Raw genomic sequence first — 24,918 nt, 5'->3', positions numbered from 1 at the left:
ATGTAAAGAACAACAAGAACACGCACATGGAAGAACCTTCTTCAAGTTTGTGTTTCCAACAAGGCTGAATTTGCAGTTAGCCAATTGAAGATCAAAAAGCAAAGCATGTGCCAGTGTTTAGCCAAATAAAAAGCCAGGCACTGCTGTGCATCTGGAAGCTCAGAGGGTGCTTATGTGAAGGGACTTGCTCTGCTTCACTTGGGGACCACACAAAACTGAGCTTTTCGTCGTGCTGCTAAAAAAAGATTACTCAAATTTCGTAGTTATCTTTTAAAATTACACTAGTAGAAGTGATGTTTCACAGGATTCTGGACTCCTCTAAAATAAAAGTAGAGTGCTACATCAAGTGCAGCAAATCAGCACTGACAAAGAGCAAAGATGACTACTTTATAAGAGAAACAATGCTGCAACATCAATACTGAATATTCACACAGAGAGCACCTCTTGTAGTTTTGTTCTGCGGGGGTAAGGGACAGTGAGTTGGCTTACTTTGGTTTTGCTTTACATAGAAAAAGGGACCTTATTGCTTGTTGGTAGGAAAACCAGATCGGTTTAGAGCAGAATGCAGCTTTATTTTAAATTAATAAATCTTCTGTGGTTAGAAGGTACTCAGCAACCTAAGAGGCTGGCAAAGGCTTTAATAGCTAAAACTGGCTACACTAGTGCACAGAGCTCCCCAGGAAGCACTTGCAGGCTCGTCTTCTCTGAAGTATGTACCTATTTGGTGAATAATGAGCTATGAGACACATGACACCAGTGCTCAGAGATGCTGGGCTAACAGCTGAGATGTTCAACTCTTCGCTCTACAGGTAGGAAAGGGGCATGGTAGCAGTAGGGTAGCAGTATGCCATTTCAGCTCTGGCAGGACATCTCCCCATGAAGAGGGGGGCAGGCGGGGAGAAAAAGAAAAAAAAAAAAAAAAAAAAAAAAAAACCCAACAAAACATCAACTCATTTGTTTATACTGAGCCCCTTCTCAGTGGGATTTCTCTTGCACTGAAGCAGAGAAACTCCTGTGAAGGTGGGAATTCAGCAAGGGTAATCCAGTTGGAACCAAATTTGAAAGAGGTTCTGTACTTCCAAGTAAGCAACAGTTTTAAATAAAGCCATAACTAAGATTAATGTCTGATGAATAAAAATGGAGCATTTAGTTCATTACAAAACCAATAATCAAATAAACTGTATGAGAGAAATGATCGATAAAAGAGGGAGAACAAACAGATTTCTCACAAAATTGAAGTAAACATCTAAGAAAAAACAGTATTTGTTAGCATGAAAAGTAAAACCTTAAGGAAACATGGGACCTGGACTTAATGTCAAGACAGTAGCATTAAAAATAAAAAAATTGCCAGTTACAGAAACAGAGGAAAACAGTTTAAAGTAGAACAACACACCCATCAAAATACTGTTTAAAAATGTTGGCAATCAGTATTTTGAAAACACCAGAGAGGCTAGATTAAGGAACAGCACCTGCATTTGAGCAAAAAATTGCTTTGGACAAATGTACATGTTCAGAAACAGTGGTGTGCACACCATTTAAGTCCAGAAGTAAAGCCCTGTTTATTCAACAGAACACAACTGTTCAAACAGGAAGGAGTTTCTGTTGTTATGGTGAATTAATTTTGGGGGAACAAGAGCATGGAGGAAAAGGAAGGGCCAGTATGGGTGAGAGAGAGTAGGAGGAAAATCAGGATTAGAAAAAAAAAAAATAGATTGGTACTGTGTCTGCATATAAAAATGCATTCTGATAAATGTAATACTTCTAAACCACTGAGAAAACTCTTCACCTCAGTGTCTCAAATATTTTATATGCATTCTTTCCTTAAGAGTAAGTACACAACAGCAAACACTGGTCCAAAGTGATCTGCAGCCCAAACGTCAACATTTCTTTTCAAAAGAAATATCACTCTGAAGTTTAAAGAGTTGGCATGCTGAAGAACATCATAAACCATTAAAGGACTATCATTCCTCTTGTGTATCTGGTCAAAATTTATGGAAATGGCAAGGAAGAAGTTTCCTGATAGAAACAGCTTTCTACCAACACTCAAGCAGATCCTTATTTTGCAGATCTTTCTGCAGTAAACCTTGCTTTCCCTATTGAATAGGTAGGCAGGATGCTCCTGACTAAAACCACTTGCCCATGGCATCCAACCTTTCCCTCATTCATCTCCATCTATACTACTACTACTGTGGAAGCACACAGGAGGAGTCTGCTAAAAAGAGACTGACCTCTTCTTTAACAGTCAAGCTTAAAGCTAAGAACAAAGGAGAAACCTGGAATGAGGAAAGGATTTAGGAAAGAGACAGAGACAGGGAGGAGCTAGATAATGTGAGAAGTTTGTTACAGAAGCACTGTGCTCTGACAGTACTCTCTTGCCACTAGCCCAGTAGTGGAGGGACTGTACTACAAACATATTAGGTCTCCTGCAAAAAAAATCTGGGTTTAGTTTATGTTCTCCAAGCACACCTGAAATGCTAAGTATAATGTGCCTATAATTAGATAGGCAATCAAAATAATTTCTTGTCATGAGTAACAGCAAACAAGTCAGAGGGAAAAACAGTATAATTGCATATAGTGCAATCACTATACAACTTCAATATGGTTTTTCTTGTTTGTTTTTCCTTCTATTTTGGGAAAGAAAGCAGTAATCTGATTGATGCTCTTCATAAATGAATTAAAATGCCATGCATGCTTTTACAATCATTTTGCTCAAAACAGTTTGCGATTTCAGAGCTCAGCAGCTTACTTGAATTTTGAGAATAAAGAGGCCCGCCATTAACATGAGGTTGAGCAGAAAATGGGGCAGTCACAGAAGGATTCCGTCTGTATCCACCAGAAGATGCTGAAGAAGTGGTAGAGTTGTGTCGCGAGATTTGCCTGGTCATTGTGCCATACTGGGAACCAGGAGCTGAACCCGGAGCAGCTGAAAAGCATTAGCCAGAGGATCCAAAGAAAAGACTTAAGCAGAGCATTACTTGGGATAGAATGCAGAAAATAGAAAAAAGCCCAGAACATAGGAAATACTTGATTACAAGTCTCCAATAAGACCAGTAACAGGAGATTTACAGAAAACAAACATCCCTGTTATAATCAATAATGAGGAAAAAACACACAGGACATAAAACAACACTCATATAAAGGGCATTTGAGAAATGCTGAGAACTACTTTGAGAGACTGGATTGGACTGGAAAATTGAATCAGCTTCCAACTTCTAAGCATATCTCAATGATTCTACATGCAATACCCTTTATTAAAAAGCACACAGAAAAAAAAACACATTCTGCTCAAAGCAAATGTTTTCCATTGTGAACCAAAACTTGTCTCCAATCTAATATAAAAAGACACTCTAACAAAACAGTAAAACAAATGTCATGAGCTTCAGGCACATTTATCAGTCATATTTGCTAGTTGTGCTTTTATATTGATGGAATGTGCACTAAGAAATCGGAATCACCAATGCCAGCTGACAGAAAGACATGTCACTCATTCTTCAGGATGAACACCCATTTTTACCTTCCACATGCTTGCTGCACAAACTTCAAGGTTAATAAAACAATTTAAGTTCTCTTTTGGATTAACCTCTGAGAGATGAGAAAATAATCACACCTTGCAAACTAATGAATCTCACCCGTTGAGGTCACATGGATCAATGCAATTTTTAAATGTAAAAATTGTTTTGCAAGAAAATGTTTTGTGCTTTTATATACATATGTATATATCTTATATAAATATATATAAATATATATGAAAATGCACACACACATATACACACATACAGTGTGTGATCAGCAGTTTGCAGTCCCGTAATGCTATCCAAAGTCACTTTCGCTTAACACTTCAGTAAGGGAAAGTGCAAAGGGTTATGTGGGTCAAAGCCTCCAAAGCTAGTTTCATAACACAATCAATGAATTTTGTCATCAGCCTGTGAAAGGGTGGGGTATTTCTTCCTGCCTGTTTTGGCAAGTACTACTTTTACATCCCATCCTAGCAGCTATATGTAATGCTTGAAGTAATTTTTCAACAACTATTATTTTGTATCCTCAAGTCTTCCAGTTTGCCACCTGCCTGCAGCATTACAGAATCAACCCAAGCCACTGTGACAGACACTTCTGCTTTTCAGTCACCTTGTGCCCACAGGATAGAATACATACATCACCCTACACATCACCTACCATTTTTAAGCCAGAGTGTGACTGTTGTGGCTTAGTTTCAGCTGCAGGAATGATACAGCAGAATACCGATATTCAAGCTGATTTTGAGTTCTTCTAGGTGAGATTAATTGGATCTTAGCTTTAATTGGGAACAGAGTTTTCAAGCAACTGGCAGCATTTTCCCCATATCTTGTCCATTTACCTTCAGAGGCTTTAACCACAGGAAATTAGTGCAGATTAGATTTGTTTAAAAACAAACAAAAAATCCCAGAACTGATTTTTATACTAAAATCATGTAGACCCACTACAGAAGAAAAAAACACCCTTATTGAGTCCATTAGGAAGAGATGATTATTGATTATGCAGCATGACTGCAATCACTTCAGCATTGACACAAGTCTCACCTATCAGACTGCCCATCGGGAGAGGTGGTGGCAGTGGTGGTGCTGGCGGGGCTCCAGGAGGAGGAGGAACAGAAATGTGTGCTAATAAAATAGTTTATATTCCCAATTAGGCCATATATTAAAAAAAAAGAAACCACACCCAAAAAAAAAAGACCCAAGTAAGAAAGCATGGGCACTTGACAGGCTTCCCAAATAACTACAGAAATTCAACTTTGGTCAACTGATACAAACTCGGGTACTGACCCTACACAGAGTTCTGTACCTGCAGATTTTTATTCCCATTGATTTTTATGGGATGCTAGACCATAGTAAGATTTCATCCCTATTTGTACCGCTGCAGAATCAGAAAAACCTGGGAAAGGAAAGCCTACATGTGCATAAGAAACTGAAGACTTGTCATCCGAGGAACAGACACTTAAGAGGTGCAATACGAAAATTAAGTTACATCAAAACTCCACTGTTTTCTTGTGCAAATTAGCTTTATGTGCTTACAAAACACACAGTAAACAAGTGACTGAGTTCGTTTATTAACAAGATAATAACCCTGCCGGCTTATAATTAAGAAGGATCCTACACATTCTCATCATTCATCATTCTTAAAGACAAGGCAATATGTGTCTGATGCTGAGAGACCCTGCATGGTTCTCTTTTATTGTTGTGCTATCTTATACACACTAGTTCTCCTGCCTCTCTCAACGATCTCCATCATAGCTTAGGAACTTCAGACTGTAATTGTAGCATAAACAACACTGATGGATAACCCTGAATTCTACTACTAGCAGTGTCTTCTTAGGTCATCATCTGCTTTTTAGTTGAAGTAAAGACTTTTATTTAATTAAAAAAAAGACCGTGTACATACCATCATTGGCAGATGGTAAAGTTAGAAGGCCATTTCAGAAGGCAAAATTTCCCATCAAACATGTACATAGCTGCTGCTTCTCAGGGCATCCAAAAATGCCAAATTGTAGATAGGCATTTGAAAATATAATTAAGCTTTAAAAGGATACAATTCTCTCCTTCTATCCCCCCTGCCTTGATTATCTTGTAAAAACATGGACTGACAAAGGTGTTTTAACCATGCACTATTCCGTAAGTGATTGTTCTGCAAGTACTTTTGGTAAAGAATTAAGTCTTCAGATGTCCCTCAGCACTTGTAAGTGATTTCTTGACTAGGACTGTGCTTCGGGACAGTTTCTACCCCATCATATTCAGTCAAAATCCCTCTGCAAACATAAGCGACTGACATTTCAGCCTTAAATTAATATGGGAAGAGTCCCAGATACCTGGTCCAATGGTTGGCGGTGAAGGTGTAGGCACGGCAATGGGAATGCCAATACTGCTGCTTCCACTATTCTCTCGACTGCCACTTCCTCCACTACTACCGCTATAAAAGAAAAACACAAGTATTAGCACAGCTTTTCCTACAAAGGCCTATCAACAGTTACACTTCTTGTGTGAACTCTGCTAGACTAACTCAATTATAGATTGTTGAAAAATCCTATATAAAATGCCTCTGTCTCTACCTACAATTGCATACAGCTAATCAAGTCTGGATGCATTACACTCCTAATAAACAAAATTAGCTAAGCTGATAAACATCACTATGGATAAAATACCTAATTAAATGCTTTAAAAAATAAAAACGTAAGCAACCATACCAGTTCTAGGCAATGGAGTAACAACTCCAAGAATAGTTCAGGGGCCTTGTAATAAGTGAAAGTAACAAGCTGGGACTAGAAGAGATCATGCCTAAACTATAAGTAATTTTTTAACATTATTTATGATGTCAGCTGAAGGAACATTTCTTCTACTCAGAACAGAAGTTTAGATTGAAAACTTTTAAACTGAGAACAGCCACGATAAACCAACTGGGGTGTGGTGTGGGGTATGGTGTGGATAATTTTCTGTATATCTAACACTTTCCCCAGCCCATGCACATGCTTTTTGTGTATAAGAAGTTTGTTTCTGTCCCCGCCAGAACCAGGACAGTTTCTAAGATAGTCTGAAAGGTATCAGTACAGACAGGTTACAATTTGTCTAAGTACCATTATATGATACACAAATTAGAGGCCAGCAATACAGATTTTTTTACAGAACATACTTCTAGTGAGCTACCGGACAACATTTCTACAACATGCCTTTGGAGGACATAACACTTCTTTTCAGTGAGGGAGCTGAAAAAGAATCAAGACTCAGGCAGTATCTGTCCTTATTATTATCCAAGAGCACTCCTCAGCAAAGGCTTGAATTTACATGGATTAAATGGATAATATAAAAGGAACTAAGTAGTCAAGATGTTACGAAGCCAAAACACCACTTTAACCCATCCATGTTAATTAAAAAGTACTCAGTGATGTTATACTTTATTTACCATTCCTGGGTAGCTACAAATCAGTGCTGTCAAGAGTCAAGCACAAATCATTCGAATATATCTTAAGAAAATAACACTGTTACAAAAAAGAAAATCAGTGATCTGAAATGGAAGCCAAGATAATTCCTTCAAAATTAGTGTTCTGTCTGCTGAAGACCTTGATCTTGTCACCATGGTTGCAGCTGAATTTCTAACTACACTCTTTAATGTAAAAAGATCTTGTGCGACAAGAGTAGAGAGCATTCACAGTAGCCAGCTGAACAGATTAACAAGATCTTCATTGCAGACAGATTTAGAAGTTATTTCATTCTGGCAATATTTCATGATCAACTGTGTCCAAAATACTCTCTCAACCCCTGTTAGTGACCTACCATGTTTAACTGCCTACTGGGAGTTTGGGGGCGGGGGGGGGGGGGAAGAAGTGCTCTGAAAAATAAGCTAACCTCCTACTTCTAACTACATTGAATTCTTTCATCTGTTTTTCTCCCCCTGCAGTTTGGAGCCTATGATAAAAATCAAATTGAAAATCTGAGGTCACTCAAGAGGCTCAGAGAAAGATCTAGCCTTGCAATTTGAGGGAAAAAAAAATTGCATTAAAAAAGGGTATGCTCAGAACACATTCTCACTCGAAACACACACTAACTACTCTTTCATCAAAGCCTTTAAGCATGTGGAAACAACTGGCTGATGCCAATACCTGCTCTGAGAATAAGGTTTTATTTTCTGCTTCTATCATGCTAGCACTGATTATAAACATTAAGTTTTAGCCAAAAGAAAGCAATCAGCTCTTTCAGACTACCTTCATCACAGTGTTGCTAATCAACAGAAATCTCTCTTTGCAATTAGTGATCTTGAAAACAAAAAAAAAAGCCTCAGTGTATTTTAGGCTAAGGTTAATAATGCTGCTTTAAACCCATTAGGACCCATTACTACCTTACCTTGCAACTGCATAAATTTTTGAAGTTTTGCTTATTCTTGGGAAACCAAATACCATAGAAAAAAATAAACTGATTATATAAAACAAGGTCTGCGGTTACAGAATTAAGTTGCTAGATACAATGAGGCTTCTATAGGACATGAAGACACTTCTATGCGTTAGAGAAGTCAACAATGCAGTGAAGTTCTGTTAATGCAGAGTGGTAGAATAACTCACCTTTTGCCTTTAACAAAAAGCCAACAGGCACAAAGATTCAAAGATTTTATGCGGCTTTAGTAAGCATCAGCATGCCAGGCAGGAAAGAGTTACAGTGAGAAAATGCTCTACCTGTGTGTCCTTGGTCTCTGGTTCAAGGAAGCCGTCCTTCCAGGACTGTGCTGACTACCCAGTCTGGCAGGACTGGTCATGTAATCATTGGGGACTGTTGGCGGTTTGACTGGCTCCAGGGTTTTGTAAGGAGTATTTCGTCTGGTCAAGGAAAAAAAGATTTGAAGACAGAAAGATAAAGGATCAGAAGATCAAAAGGATAAATGAATGAAGTAGTGAAGCCATTTGTTTTCTTAAAGTTTGCATGAGAGATCACTGCACAGTGACCCGCATTACAGTATATTAAACAAATTCCACCGGGTGGGGTGGACAGGTCACATTAAACTCTCTAAAGTGCTCTTATACAGATAGATCAATACAAGTTTGCCTGCAGAACATAAACTGGTTAAAAATGCCTAAATAAATTTACTAAGCAAAATATATTCTTTGAATACATAACATACCATAGTTACATCCACATAATATTCTGGGGTTACTTTTCAGTACACTGCACATGACAAACTCTTCCACTGTAATACGTTCCTCTTTCCCCCTTTCACCTCCCCTCCAAACACTTTCCAGAAGTATTCTTGGCTAAAGGTATTCAACTCATTAAGACAGGAGAAGGCTGAACGATTCACAGAACAAGTTACATTTGCAATCACCAGTACTCTTCCTAGTAGCATTGTTTCACACAATAATCGAGCAATCTCATATCACTTAAGCAGATCTTAAAGTGTCTCACAGATAAGCTTCATTGTCTCTATTTCGTAGCCCAAGAAAGTGAAGCCCAGAGACTTCCAAGGTCACCTAGCAGACTGCATCGTCAGAAATATAACACAGATCTTTCGAGATCTATTTACCAGACTCATTACTGCCTTAAGAACAGTGCATTTATTGTACTGAATTGCAAAGCTCTTCAGTTCTCACCAGTAACTAAGAGATCCCTTGCAAGACATGGAATTTGGCAATGCATCAGCTAAGCAACAACAGAAATACTAAACTACTGGCATTTAATAATTTGTTCAATTACTGGTTATAACTGAGCTGGTAAGTTATACAGCTTCCTGGTATTTTATGAACCTTATTGACTTCCTTTTTGCAATATGGAATGCGAGAGTACTAAATTCTAACTATAAAATTTTATTATTAAAACCTCGCAAAGAGAAAAGTGGAAATACCACAACTGTTTGCACCCACTGTGGTGTTTGTAAATTAGTTTGTCTATATAAAGAACTCCAGATGATTTTAATATACAGACTGCCACCACCTATAGATCTGCCAAAAGAGATCAGTTTTGGGAAAAATAAAGAAACTTTGTATTCCAGTTATAAGAGATCGTGCTCTAAATACTGCCAAATAAACGATAAGCAGGGAAGATTTTAAATGTTCTTCCAACAGAAATAACCCTGAAAACTAATGTTTTAAAGTATTCTACCTTGGAATGCACTGCCAGTATGAACTACTACTCAACTCTGTAGTAATATTTATTTCGCCTGTACAATTTTAAAATATCATCAACAGTAAACCCCCACTACATCTCAGGTTCAGCCATGCCTCAATTTCTCCTTTACTCTTTTCAGCTTCATTGAAGAACTCAAACTCCTAAGCACCAGAGAAGTCAAAACCAATTTCTTTCCATCGCTCAAGTTCAATCCTTCCCTTTGCTTGTCTGCCAGACTTACACAGAGGAAGAAAACACTTTCCTGACACTGCCCAGCACTCCTCACCTCACTGTCTCCCAATGCTTCAGTGTGGTGCTAATGTCCTTTGCCACCAGAGAGAGCTAAAGGGAGTCCAAGGCCTTGCTCTGCCCTGGGACCCGCCGCAAGGCACGACTGCAACTACTCCCTCCATCCAGCTCCAGCAATTCACTCGTTCTCCTGTGGTACTTCCAACCTGAGCATCCAAGGTTTTCCACAGCCTCTCCCTGGTCTGGTGAAGAGACCATTGCTTCCTGCAGTCTATTTCCCTTTTCAGCCCCTGTGATTTCTGTGCAGGACTCCCTCTCCACCACATTCCTTTAGACAGTCCTGCCTCGGAGGGACAATCTGCACAACAGGCAGCACGTACTTACAGGCCTGTGTTACACACCACGCTCATTCTGATTTTACACACTTATCTCTAGTTTGTGGATAAAGGGAGAAGAGTAATATCCTTGCGGTTTCTAGCAATTTTTTCTGCATATATTAAGGAAACAGTCATGCCTATGATATTTCAGGCTTTGGCAGAACACAGCTGCTCAAGACAAGACCTGTACTTCCTGAACAAGAAGGGCAGATAGAAATCTCTGTTACGAACCCATATTATTCCTCCCCCTCAGCCAACTGCTGCCTCTTGTCAAGCTCATCTGGAAATGACATTCAGCTGATTAATCCTTATCAGGCATCAGCTAAGGGAACCCAACAGCTCTGGCTTGTTCAGGGGCGGGGGGAGCATTAGAGAGGCAGCTCACCAGTACATATACGCTGCTGTTTAACTACAAAACGTCCAAGAGGACATGAAAGCACTATCCAGCTTCCCAGGCCTGATAAACAACTCTTTCTCAGCTGGGATGAGAGAGACAATTGGAATACTGATTGCATGCCCTTGAGCAATGGGAATTTTCACCAACCATGCTGAGGAAACCTCTAGGGTAATTTCTCTGCAGAATGCACAACAAACACTGCCATCATGAAGCAGCAAAGCATCAAATCAGGATTAAAAATCACTAAGTCTTTGACAAAAGAAGTTGCTGCTTCTAATTTTCCTTGACTGTTGCTCCTGATCCCCGTCCTGTTCTGTCTCATTATTCCTCATTTTTCCAGCTCCCCACCTCTCCCAGACAACACACCTGAAGCCAACAGAACCACGCCAACCAGCGTTATAGTGCCTCGATCCCTCACAGCATAAAGGAAAGACTGAGACAGACTTTTGGAAGATGTTGCACAGTTGGAAAGACAAAATCATATGGCACGTGCTCTGAGTTTCTTAAGTATTAATGTTCTGGTCTCGAGCAACGACTACTTGCTGGCACACCAAGATAAGCAGATTTCACTCCCCACAGGAGCAAATTAGATGCTATGGCAGGGAACTCTGGTTACACTGGGACTTGGGAATAGCAAAATCTTTCCTCATTTAAGCATAAATATAAATATAAATATAAATATAAATATAAACGCACAAGCCTACAAGAATCAATGCTGCCAGTATGTTCACAATGCCACGAATTTTGCTTAGATAATGCAACAAATATGGCACCAACAGCCATTTCATACCTCTTATAATATGGAGAAATGAGCAGATGAAACCTTTAACAATTAATTCCTTCCCCAACTGAAGTTAAAACCTTTTTGATATTCTTTTGTGTCACTAAGGATTTCTCCTCAAAAATCAGGAACAATAGCTTCATACCTATAATAAATCCTTCCCCCATGAAAAAAAACATTATTTCATAAGGTCATTATGAAAATAAGAGTCAATGCAACTGAAAGGGTTTACACAGGAAAGGTAATTGTGTTTTTTGCTAAATGCAATCAGAATTGCCATCTATCCACATATTTAAGAAACACCAACACTGGAACAATTAAAACTTTCTATAACACAGGCAGGACCAAGCAATGTTCGTTCTTACCCCAGAGTTCCCCGGCCTGACATAGGAGGACTTGGTGGTTTTTGTGTAGGCGGATTTGTTCTTGACAAGGTGCCAGTTCTTGCAGGCTGGTTATTTCCATGCTGAAATAAGGGAAAACATGATTTTATTTTTATAACAGAGCAGCTCTATTATTGACAGCTTTTTTTTTTTTTAAGTGTAAGAATATGAAGTGAGAATTCCCAGACAGCTGTCAAACAGCAAGTTTTCAGATACACACAAGACAGACACCAGTAAATACAAAGAGTCTAAATACAAGCTTAATGTTATTTTTGCTATTAATTTACAACAGACATCAGAAAGGCAGGCAATTGACAGGTTCATGCACAAATCTCTTATATCCTCTTTTCTTTAAAGGGAAGCCACATTTGTGTTCATCTCCATTCGGGTGTTAATAATTTAAATCAAACTTTAACACTGACAGTATAATACAGTCAGCATGGGCCCAGAATTTCTCAATTTGCCCCTGCTATTTGACTAGCAGAGTCATTCAGGTTGTCTGGGAAGTCTCCTGCAAAAAATGTAAGTGAAGGGAATCAAGGCATCTACTGAATTCAGAGCAAAGCACTACATGTGTTAGAGAAATTAATGTATCTATATATAAATGCAGATGTCAATGTATCGCAGATATATTGACACACACTAAATGCTGTAAATAAAAAAAAAAATCAAGTATAGCATGTTTAATCTAAATATCCTATGGAAAGCAGAGGAGAGCATAAGAGCGCGCTAGATTTCAGTTTTAATGGCTCTGCAGCCTCTACTATCAGTCACATGAGGCACTGTGGGTCAAAGGAGAAATAACACTTCTTACCTTGGCTTTTAGCCACTTAACGTTGGCAAAAAAAGGGGGGAAAAAGGTAGAAATTAATGGCAGATCCATCACAACTGATAGGACAGGTTAAACTACAGATAATCACATTTAAAAAAAAAAAATCACTTGTGTCTACTGATAATTAGCTACATCCCAGTACACTGAGAGATTTTACTGGCTCACTTAGTCTTTTAAAGTTCTGTGTCTGACTAAGTGATCACAGGAAAAAACACTTGTATCAAAATTAAGTTTAGCTAAGCTTTGCAGATTTGTTTGCCAGGCTCCTCATGGGCAGTAAAGGGTTGAAAAGCCCTTTGCTGACCATTCAAGTCCAAACCCAAATCAATGCTATTTCAATGGCAACGTGCACTTCAGAATTCGCTCACAAAACCACAGTTTCAGCTATACAGCACAGAATAGACTTGCCTGTTGTTTTGACACTTAACCTTCATGTGTTTTGAAGAAATCCTAGCTGCTGCATTGAATGGTAAATAAAGAAAAGGGAGTTCTCAAACAGGATGAGCAGCAGTGCCTTTCACCTCTGGTTTATTGATTGAAATCTGATTCAAGCCAGCACAGCCCAGGCTGCTCAAAACTGTGTTGGCAGTGCTCTAATGATTGTTATTCTGAAATTTTAGCTCTTAGAATCAAGTCATTATATGACTCCACTATATCATTTTTACAGCCTTTGTGATTGCAGAGGGAAAAAAAAATAATTATGAAAACCTGGCATCATATGGAAAACAAATGTAAAATTTTAAATAAATTCAAGTTGAGTTCTCTAATTTTAATCGGGGGGTGGGGGGTGTGTGACAACAGACACAACTCATGTTTTTGAATGGGCAAAAGTTAGTTTCACCAATTTTAAAAAAACCCAAGCAAACACAAATCCCCAAACCAAAATAATCCCACTGCTTTTTTTTGTAAATAAAGTGTCACTTCCAGAACAAGCCTCCTAATGCACATCATTTCAAACTGTGGCTTGCACCTTCTTCTCCTCTTCCAAGAAACACAGACCAGTTTAAAGGCATCCATGAACTCAGAAATAATAATTAAAACATGCTATATAGCAATATGCATATGTGAGATTTCTGACAAGGTCTGCGAAACCACTGAAAAAACAGCTGGGGTTTACAAATCAAGAGGTTGAAAGCCACTGCCCTTAAAGTTATTCATATTACAAGAACAGAAACACAAAACCTGCTCCAAAATTCAAATGAAAAAGTTTAGCTTTGATAAGTAAATTTGAAGGTCATCCCCATTCACTTCCAGTCTGGGCAGAGGTTCATCAGCAGAGTGGCAGAATTAAGGCATTTAAACCACTTCTGTCCCCACATACTTATTTCATGGCAAAGGCTCAGTTTTCAGGAAACTGAAAACAGGTAGTCTCTCAAGTATTTTATTTTTAAAACGGGCTTTTAGCAATGAGATTTGCTTTCCCCTCTCACAGGAATATGTGACCCTTCCCCTTACTTCACCAGCTGCCAAGGGCAATGGCATAATACAAGGAATTTGTTAAGAGACGAAGAAGTGAAACTCTTAGTCCTGTCACTCCCCAGCAGCCATAGATGGAAACCTTTTAAAGGCTTAAAAGGAAGGGTGGCATGGTTTCCTACCCAGCCTCTACTAACCTTCCCTGCATCAAAAATACAAAACCAAAAAGCTTCCTCTCTTCCCTTATGCAGTGTCCCTCAGCACTTATGGTTGAGTCTTTCCACCTCCTCCTTAATCACTGTTACATTCTGCCTCCACTGCAGCGACAATATGAATATCAACATCGAGCAAATGATTCAGGAATCTTCATCTTATTTCAAACCTTTCTATTGCTATTTAACATACTAAACATATATCTGAAGTCCAGTAGCTCTTGACCTTTATTCCTATCTCTACCACTATAAGTTAAACAGTTAAACAATATACAGACAGATAAACACACTAATTTATTGTGCAGAAGAATTAGGAACTGTTGTCATACTGCTTTCTATAAGTAAAAAGCTCTGTACATGTCCTCTCTGTTGCTGTCAATATAAACAAGAGTCATACAGGCAGGAAAACACAGAAGGAACACAAAAGGAACAGGGATTCTTATGGGAGAGGAATTCCTGATCCAAAAGACAGAACTAAGGGAGAAAAGCGAATGCATCAAAGTAAGATGAACCATATGGCTATTTAATAATGGTTAATAAGCTAATTAATCAGGAGGAGACATTTTCTTGTATTTATTGACTGAGCTTATGTTATGAGGTCAACCTTGCTGCGTTTCTTGGTCTGAAAACCAAATGCAGTGCTTTCTAAGCAATTAAAAAAATTTCTTGGAACTGGGAACACTTTAGGCAGCAGGGTCTAGCCTTATTATGATTTTAAGAAAAACAGGAAAAAAGACAGCAGAAAACCAAAAGGAAAAGCAGGTGCATGTTTAATGTAGGTTCAAGCATCTCTGTACAAATGCCTCTAGGCCAGCCAGCCAGTTGGCAAACCATGACCATCACCAACTGCCTGATCAGTACTGAGAAGGTCAGAGTCAGGAAGGAACGAAATGCAAGGCATGAGGAAGAGAAGCAGCAGCATGCATAAGGTTCACAGCTTGAAGAGGGAAGAGACTGTTCCGAGAGGGATCTATAAAATAAGAGACAGGAGGTGCAAAAGGAAAAAAGCTAAATCAATTGACAAGCAGCACTGAGAACTCCCGCAGAAGCTGTAAGGAGCATAATTCCCTTCTCCTGCTAGTTATATTACTGTACACACAAGAGACAGTTCTCAGTCAGATACAAGCAACCTGGATGATGTACACATGAGAACAAAAACACAGAGTGTAGGCTTGCTGGGCCTGTTTGTGGTGCCGAGGCAGAGAACTAGACAGATCAGGAGGATCCCAGAAACAAGACAGCATAGTAAGCAGCAGTATTGGTTGGGGTTTCTTGCAAGCATCATAGCAGAGAAGTGTTTCAAAGAAGCAAGCGGGACAGTTTTGCCTTTCCAAGGAAAACCCACCAAGCATGTGGTAGTCCTGGATGGAGTTCTAAGGGTTGTCATAAAATTAAGAGAAAGAAACCACAGTCTCAGGTTCGAGAAATGGGAGTCAACCTCGCTGCATTTCCAAAAGATCACAGCTAGGGCAGTGGCACATCCACAGTGTTTTGACAGTATGGGACAGGAGGATGGCCAAGGACTGAGAGCCAGCAGTGGGCTGGAAAGGAATAATGCAATTAAGGCAATGGGCAAAACAGGTGTATGCAACAGCCATGCAAGGCATTTATCAAAGCCAAAAGTCAGGCTGCTTCTGTAACTGATGCCAGGAATTCAGAGTACCTGGACTGAGAATTTTAGCTGTGGGTTTGGACAGGACAAGCAATGCTTTGGGACAGTCAAGCAAGCGTTGACTAAGTACCAAATAAGAGGCTTACTTGCTTAAGGCCACTATTTCAGCAATTCCAGCATGCTCAGTTCTGGTAGTTTAAACCATACAAAAATATCTGTCGACAAAGGCACTACACTTCAGGTTTCTGTAACTGAGTCCAAAGGGACAAGACCAAGAACAGCACGAAAGGCTAGGGTGTGAGGCAATCAGAAATATCTACCGATAGCCAAAGGATGTCCAGACATTTGAGGGACTCTGCTGGCTGGCCTCAGGAGGCAGCCATCTAACTAACTGTTTTTATTAGTTTCCATGCCAAATAACAAGTCATGGGGGAACATTAGTCATGATTCAGGGAACCAGAAAGCTATTATTTGAGTTATAAACTGTGTTTGGAAAACTAGGGCTAGGGACATTGCACATAACTCATTTGTGTGGGCAAATGTATCTCTAAGCACACAAAGGCCACTTGCACACAGGAGCACAATCCTTATCACACTGACATCCAGCAAGTTTCTCCTGCACATTTCAGCTATGAACTCTCCAATTTCAGACTGCAGAAGCTTCAAATCTCTATGCAGATTGGTTGTGCTTCCCTTCCTGTATGTCACTCGCTATTTCTCCAACTCATGAATTTAAAGAGACAATTTATATATCCTGTCATACCTAGGATCACTGAAAGCCATCATTAAAGACCATTCAATATAAACGCTGATCAATGGAAACAAAGGTTTAAAAAGTGCACCAGTCCAATAGTAAGTGTCTGGCAAACTCAGAACTTTGAATATGTACGCTGTGTAAAAACAATAACCAGCCTGTAATCGCAGCCATCAACCACAAAAGAAAAAAGCCCATGATTGTTCTTGATGACTTCTTAGTCAACCTCCTCTTTTACTTAAAAAGGTATTTCCTTTATTAGTCAAGGGAGAATTATCTGAGACATCCCTACAGAAAGGCAGCTGTCCATAAGACCATTTGAAGTGCTATTATGTATCTGCAACTAGGCAATTCAATTGCCCCATAGGCATCCTCATAGATTTTCACACAAGATTGCCTCCTGCCTCATCAGTGGAGCAGTTTTGGAGTACCACAAGATGACACAGTCAAAGCAAGAAAAGCAGCTGGAAGGGTACTTGTACATGAAGGTATGAGAGGGCTGAGAAAAAGACACAGTAAAGCACCAAGTTTAGAGCATGGTTTCCTTACAGAAATCAAGATATGGACTTAGGGAGAATGTGTAATCAAAGATGTTTTTCAGAAGGCAGACTGTACGTGGGTGTCAGACACGCAGGTTAACACACTTCTGCCACTAGTTTGGTGCAGTTTAAGGAAATCAATCCTGTGTCTCAATTTCTTTATCAGAATGGGTCAGAAGCCTTTCTTTGTTCTTTATTTCCTTATAGTCTAACGTAAGGCAGATTATTTTGAGAACATTTAGGTTCCAAATCAATATTTCTTTCAAAATTGAATATAAGTAGGTAAGTTTCTCTTCAGTGAAATTTTACCTTTATCTTTTGACTCTAACCTCTCCCAGTATTATTCGCAACCTAGTAATTACATAGTCTTCTGTTAAAAGCAACCAGATGTAGCTTGTCAGTATTGCTCCTCTCTCCTTTATTTCTTCCACACACTTCTGAATTTCCAGTAGCAAGTGCCCTATGAAAAGCACAGTGTCAACACTCAAAACAGAGTCATTAAAGTTGGCAACAGGAAGAGTTACTTTCTCCCCTCAGAGAAGCATTCTTTACCCTACAGCAATATTTACTGTTTGGCCATGACCCCAGAGGGATGATGCGACTCTAATGAAATTGGCAACATGACATCCTTTGAAGCATAAGTGTCTGACAGAGGCTAATAGAGGGACAAAGGCATCAGAAGCTCAGGTTCAGGATCCCTATCTCACTTTGTTTTTATTACAGTGAATTATTTAAAAGTTAATACTCAAGGGGCTAACACATAAAAGGTCTTATCCTATACAGGAAGCAGGCACGATTAGGTAGCCTTCTATCCTCACATCAGCACCTCATCTGCATTTTTGTGAGTAGGGCAGGTTGAGAAGCATAACAAGGGTGAAAGCAAGGCTCTCTTCTCTAATCTTATTATTTGTTAAGTTTTGGCCCAATCCCTACTTTAAGGGAGTCCTTCCAACTTCCATTTGCTTGAGAAAAATTTCTGAATGCTTAACTCCTGTTTGACTTCCTGGGCTAGAAAGCTTCTTAGTTTTAATGCACTGAAATGCAACTGATTTACAGTGAGGAAATTCTGATTTTTTTCTTAAAACAAAGCTGAAAATGATCAATCTTTATAAATAATTAAAATTTGATTTTGATGAACTATTACTTCCATAAAACAAACTTGATCCAATTACAGCTATTAGGCATTTCAATTTAGCATGTATTCAACATTTTATCTGCCTTTACCATAAGGCATCATTTTAATTTCTTTCTTAGCTGCCATTTTACAAATTGCTGCAATTTCACCTGCCTCCTATTTGAAAAGAGATTATAATAAATTCAAAGGCCAACTTTAGGGCTTTTACGGCAGCTTCCAAGCTTCCTCCTCCTTCTCCCCCCTCAAATTGAGGATTTTCTGTATGAGTAATTGTATTTGACCTATTTATTTGCTGGCACACTACTTTTTTTTTTTTTTTTTCTTTTTTTCTTTCTGCTTTCACAAAAGAAGAGGAAAGAGAAGGAAGGAAATGATGAAGTAGCCTCTGCCTAATAATTTTAAACCAAGATCTACACAGGAAGGTAGGCTCTCACATCATGACAGTTACTCTTCTTTACCAAGAATGACTTCAGCTACATTCCCCTATCCCCAGAGGGTGACAGCTGAGCAACTACTTAACAGACCGGCAAAAATGCTTGTCTGTGTGTTTCTTGGAGCCACCTACACATAATATTTGTGTTGCAAGGGAAAGCCTTCTCACTAGCAAACCAACTTTAAAAGCGCTCCTGATTTTGACTGATGCTAGCTTTGGCTTCATAGGCACATATATAAAAAAAAGCAACTTTACTCCCTTTGGAGACTTCGTCTGTATCTGCCCCTGCAAAGGGAAGGGGCAGAGTGGGGCAGCTTAGGGCCTTCAGGCCAAAGGAGAAAGCACCTCTGTGATCCTAGGATGCTCTACAAAAGCTTTTCTACCAAGAAGCTGCTGGAGGATGAAACAGCACTGCCTTTCAAGGAGGTGGCTCCATCCGGGAAGAAACCTGCTATAGAGATCAGCTGCTTACCGTCAACTGCCACCCCCACCCTCATCACCTGCCCCCGCAAAAATTACTGCATGCAAGACAGAGGGGGGCATGTAGAGCCCTTCTCCATGCCCCAAGCGTAGGCATCTGCTTCTGCATCCCCTCTACACAGCCATGAAAAGTATCAGACACACACACAAAGAAAATGAGCTGTGAGTATGCATAGGAGGTGCTTCTGCATTTGCTCAGATGGGAGATGTACAAGACAGTATTTACTCTGAGGACTACCTTTCTTTCTATTTACTATTTTTTAATTCTGTGACACAGTATTTTTACTTACACTTTTTATATAAAACAATTCAGGATCACCCCTTAAAATATACTGCCTATTTTAATGATTTTTTTTCTGGGATCAGTATTTCATTAAATAAATAAAAGCAGAAACAAGCTGTAATCCATCCTGTATCTTTGATTTCTGTTCCTTGTATTCTTCCTTTCTGTTTCTTTATCAAATCCTACACCAGAACACAACAAAGAGTCCCATTAACAGCAATAAATTGAAATCTACATATTTCAAAGTGTTACATAATTTTTATTTTAAATGACAATGTATGTGTTGTACTGTATTTTATCGACAGTTGCCACAGCAGAAGACATTCAAGGACCTGCAAGTTAGTCAAATTGACAATTGCTCTAGGCAGAACTCAAACTTCTTTTCCTCTAGAAAAACATCGGTTCTAAGGCCTTATCAGATATATTGCTGCCCAACATGGGGTGAAATCTTTGGTCAAGAAATTAAGGCTTAGCAGAGTCTGAAGCATCTTCTAAGACAACTCCAGACAAGACAAAGTTTGTAATTTATTTTATTGTATGCTTCCCCATAATTTGTATGTTCAAGAGGCAACTCAGCATTATCTGTGATTTGTGCTGACTTCCAAAAGGACCTGATCCAGTTTCTTTGATTGTTTTGGTTGATTTTCTTACAACAGCAATAGCTGTTTGCACACAAAACAAGCTGCTTCCTTCAGAGGTACGATCAGTGTCACACTCTCGGAACCCAAGTAATACAATGGCTAAATTAATTATGTCATTCCCTACCTCAGCCCACTCTTCTCAACAGCGTGTCCAGTGAATGTCAACACCGGTGAAGGTGTCAAATGCATGACCGCTGTCTTGAACTATATACCTGAGGCCTGGCTGGCAGCTTATTTCACTTGTGTAACAAGTCTACACAGAAAATACCAACATCATTTTTCTACTAAGTGTTTCATGCCTTCCACAGTCATAAAACACTTAGGTAAATCACTCAATAAAGAAACAATAGCAAGATACAATTTGTAGCTGACTTGTAATGAGTTGATAATTTGGTTATTATGGAAGCTCTTTTACCTCTGAACAGACCAAGTTTTTAATATAGAATTAAACCACTAAGAGTTAAAAAAACACCACCTTTACTAGAAATGTTCCATAAGAGCTGCCTATAAATAGGTAAACAGCATCTCATTTCCACCCCCGAAACAAACAGGGTCACGTTAATAAAAATAAAGCCATAATTAAAATAAAGACTCCTAAAAGCAAATAGTCATTGGAAAATGCAACTGCTATACCTTAACAACTTTAGTGTTTATGGATCAAGCAACCTGTTTTGAGCCCACAAAATACAATTAGTTCAGCAAAGCATGAACTTCAGAGACTAACAGTAATTATTCTACTTGTAAAAAGTCTTCTACAGCACTTGATCCCTGGAGCACTTAAATGAAGAAACCAATATCCTGACAATGAGTTTGTGGATACCTGTATTCTCTATTCATAAAGCTCTCTCCTCAATGCAGAGACTGTACTGAAAAAATTACCAATTTCTCTGACCCCACTGTTTCTATTTTTAAAGCAATTCAGGGCAAGTTGTTCAGGCTTCTACACAGAACTGTGCTTCATCCAGTCTGGCTTAAATTATTAGTGTAAAACAACCCTAAGAGTTACAGGTTTAGCTACAAACAAAACAAAAAAAAAATCAGGTAGTCCAAAATCACTATATTAATTCATAGCCTAGAGCTGTCACAGTATAGAGCTGCTTTCTAACTTGTGTTGGAAATGCTCCTCTAGGCATTTGGAGGGTTACTATGAAGCAGGAGGTACCCTGGCACAATTTTGTGTCGAGTAATTCTGAAAGACCTGTTCCTCAAGAGCTCAGCAATTCAAAGGGTACATGACAGACTGATCTAACTGCACAACTGACTGACCAGAGCACATCAAGCTCTAGAGGATACACGGATGTTGAATAAAAGCTTTTTAATGCCATTCAAGGGAAGATTGTTGTGAACTGAATATACCTGGAAGGCCTGCCCTAGAGGGACACAAAGTTATTTTTAATAAAAAAGATGTCCAAGGTGCTACATTAATTCACTTCAACTATGACCATTTCAAGGGAGGTAGACATCAATTTATGAAGGCTTCTTTTTTTTTTTTTAAGAGAAAAGTAAAATGAGGCTGTCCGAAAGCACAAATGGGAGTGAGACATCAAATGCCACTAAGATTTTAAATGCCAACTAGCTGATCTCCTTTCTCTTGACCACTCTCCAAAAAAAAAAAAAAAAAACCCAACAACCCCACCCTACCAGCCAGTTTCCCCATTGCAGATGATGTCATTCATGGCTTTTTTTTCACAAGTCATTAGCCAAAGATCATGAGCCATCATTTCCAGACACTGTGACTACCACTGACAGTCACAAGGTTGTGGCAATCATTGTTCAAAAAACCCCCACTGTAAAACAATCCATTTTGTTATTGAAATGTTTGTACGTGGGAGCGTATCAAACCCATGATCCTTCCTACCATAAATGAACTAAACATTTCAATATCAGTAACATTCTGCCCCAACCCTATCTCCTAGTCTGTGTTACTTGTAGTCCTCAAGTGTCCAGGTATTCTTACCTTTACGCCATGGCCAACATCATCCAGCACCGTGTAGTCTATAGGTTTTCGAATATACCTTACAGGACGTTCCATGTTCGCTGGCGCTATAATTTTGTGAGTTCTCGATGTGTTCTTATTGGTCGTCAAAATGCCTATCTCTCTGCGAGCGACCTTTTCTTTATGGATGTCCACAGTCTAGATTAAAAACAAGAAAGTACGGGTTTCTTTAGGCATTTGCTGTTTTCTTTACAGAGCTATCTACACGTTTAGGCTTCACTATTAAACAAAGAGTCTGAACCAAGTTAATGCTGCTGGAAGGATGCCAGTTTATTGACGAAATGAGTTTAACCTACATGAACATTGTTTGAAAATTACACTTTAATGAAATAACCAATATTAATAATAAAATTACAATTATACATTACTGCTTTGACACTCTAAAGACACTATACAGATAGTCCTTGCAGATTAAACCTCAACATTCTTATGACTGACACTACTAATAAATTACTCCAACTCCACAGCTGGGAAACCAGGACAGACAAGCTAAGCAAATTGCCCGCAGCCCCAGAGGGGACTAAGCTTGGGAAGCCTGTGCGGTAATTTCTTTCAGCAAAGCCATCAGGGCATATCAGAGTCTGCATAGAAAAGGACTAATTTCAGCACAGAGGCTAGTTTCAGTCATACTCTTTATAGCAGCTTTACTAAAAGAATAAAACGGAGCCTTAAAGATGCAAGTAAAGGAATATAAAATATGCTGAGCTCCATCATTTTATTAGGAACTACCTAAAGAGACAAAGAAAGGTCAGTCCAGCAGTCTGTGAATGATCAAACTAAGCTTCACATAACAGACACATGCTTCTACATGCAATATAACCACCACTTAGACCCTAGCTGAAGGAGAACAAGTACAAATCAAGCATCAGATGCCATAGGAAATCCCACCTCTAGGAAGCGTATTTCAAAATTCAGGGATTGAATTTACTGGTTCAAGTACCTACTAAAACATCATGATCTCATTGCAGGAAATGGTATCTGACAAAAAAACACCACTCTAAGTGACTCTGAACAAAACCTACCAAGCCACCACTTTTTCTACTAAGGAAAATAATTCTCAGTCTGTAAGCATCAATTCCTCCTGGAGACACTGTCATAGAAACAGACAGTCAAGGTTCAGAAAGAAAGAAAAATCCTTGTCCATCAGTACTCATTTGGGTACGTCTCTAGAAGTGGTCTCATCTGGAATGGATATTATGATAAGCAAGGTTTCGTTTAGTGAAGCAGAGGGAAAGATGAAGTACAACATTAGTTTATATCTCACCCTACTTCTACATGAGGCAAGACGATGCAAGGTAAGATCCAGGAAACGACCATTTCTAAGAAAGCCAGCATTCAGTGTTCAGAATTCACTATGAAATGCCTTCAACTGAACTGTTTTTTTCCATTAACTGGTGCACACACTCAAATAATCTTAAATTCTCCTGAGTAAGTATAGAAAGAAATAAAATCCTCCTTAACAGCTTTGATACATGGCATTGCAGATTACAAGTGGGAACACAAGTGGAGAAGTACCTAAAAGCAGTGATACCAAGCAAGCTGGTTTTCACAGCTGTCCTGGTTTGAGGTAAAACAGAACCAATTTTGTTCAGTAACTTCGCTTCTTAGCTGGGCCTCTTCTAACAACAGAAATTAACTGCATATTGTGCAGAAAATGTTCACTCTCTCAGAGTGATAAGACCTGTGTTTAGAGCTGATGCCCGGGCATGGTATGCAGAGAGGCTCTTGCTTATACTTATTGCCATAACACCCAAGGCCAGCCAACTTTGTTATTTGCCCCGTTGGAGGGTCGGAAGCAGAAAAGCATAGTGGGGTCTCACCTGCAGGGAGGAACGGACAGAACAGATGACCCAAAACTGACCAACAGGGTATTCCATCTCATCTGCCTCATGCTCAGTATAAAAGCTGAGAGATCAAAGGGTCACGGGCTCTTCCTTCAATGGCCGACATCTGAGGAGGACTCTGTTCGTCTGCCTGTGATCCCGATCCTGACTCCAGATCCGGAATCCGGTTCCCGTCCGTCACTGAGTCCAGCCTGGGACTGCCCCAGTGCCAGCCAGTGACGTGACTGTCATCTCGGGAGCTTGATACGGTTTTGTATATATTTTTCATTATTTCTTTTTATTTTATTATTAATATTTCATTAAAGTAGTTTAGTTCCTTCTAAACTCATAAGTCTCTTTTTCCTCCTGTGCCTCTCTCTTTGAAGAGGGGTAGAGGGGAGCATCTGTCGGTCCCGTTTGGGGTCCCTCGGGTCCCCAGTGGTGGATTTGGCCTAAACCACGACAACAGCTTAAAGCTAAATAACAGAAAACTTGTAACACTGCAAAAGGTTCTTTTACTTTGGAAATGCACAGAATCTTAATAGAAATAAGGGCTGTGATTTTCCAGAGCAATGCAAAACATTGTGTATGTCTGCATTAGCTTATTTGGAATAAGTTAATTAAATATCTCAGTAAAACTTTGGAGCAAGCTTTATTGTTCTAAATGCTCATGCTCTGAAAAATCTCAACGTCAGGAATAAAAAGCATCTTTCCAAATGAGACAATCCGATACATCAGGCATTTATTTACCGCTACATCAGTATCAGCTATCAGCCACTGCACCCACGTTTGCTCTGGCAGCGAACTTCACAGATGACAGAGCGAAGACTTAAGAACAAGACTACTCATATTTCTTCAACTCCAGCTATTATGTATTATTTTCCTTTTAGAGACTAAAGCATACATGTTAGTTCTGCCTTTTAATTTGCTTTCAGCAACATCAAGAAACATTATCTGAGTG

At 39.2% G+C, this 24,918-nt stretch overlaps 1 protein-coding gene across 9 annotated transcripts in view; it reads right to left on the bottom strand.

The window, feature by feature from the left end:
* The window catches only part of ABI1 (abl interactor 1), an 82,046-nt gene that overhangs the window by 6,870 nt on the left and 50,258 nt on the right, over positions 1-24,918 (bottom strand). For 2 of the 9 annotated variants that reach the window (XM_082498893.1, XM_082498894.1), the window contains exons 3-9: positions 22,096-22,272; positions 12,616-12,630; positions 11,784-11,884; positions 8,192-8,332; positions 5,840-5,940; positions 4,557-4,637; positions 2,747-2,923 (exon numbers count right to left, since the gene is read on the bottom strand). In XM_082498893.1, coding sequence (XP_082355019.1) covers positions 2,747-2,923; positions 4,557-4,637; positions 5,840-5,940; positions 8,192-8,332; positions 11,784-11,884; positions 12,616-12,630; positions 22,096-22,272 — 793 coding nt within the window. The remainder of the gene's footprint in view (positions 1-2,746; positions 2,924-4,556; positions 4,638-5,839; positions 5,941-8,191; positions 8,333-11,783; positions 11,885-12,615; positions 12,631-22,095; positions 22,273-24,918) is intronic. The other 7 variants (XM_082498892.1, XM_082498900.1, XM_082498895.1 and 4 more) reach the window with 5 other exon arrangements.

Source organism: Vanellus vanellus (genome assembly GCF_965231255.1).
Source record: "Vanellus vanellus genome assembly, chromosome: 2".
NCBI lineage: Eukaryota > Metazoa > Chordata > Aves > Charadriiformes > Charadriidae > Vanellus > Vanellus vanellus.
This window is presented reverse-complemented; position numbering and strand designations above follow the sequence as displayed.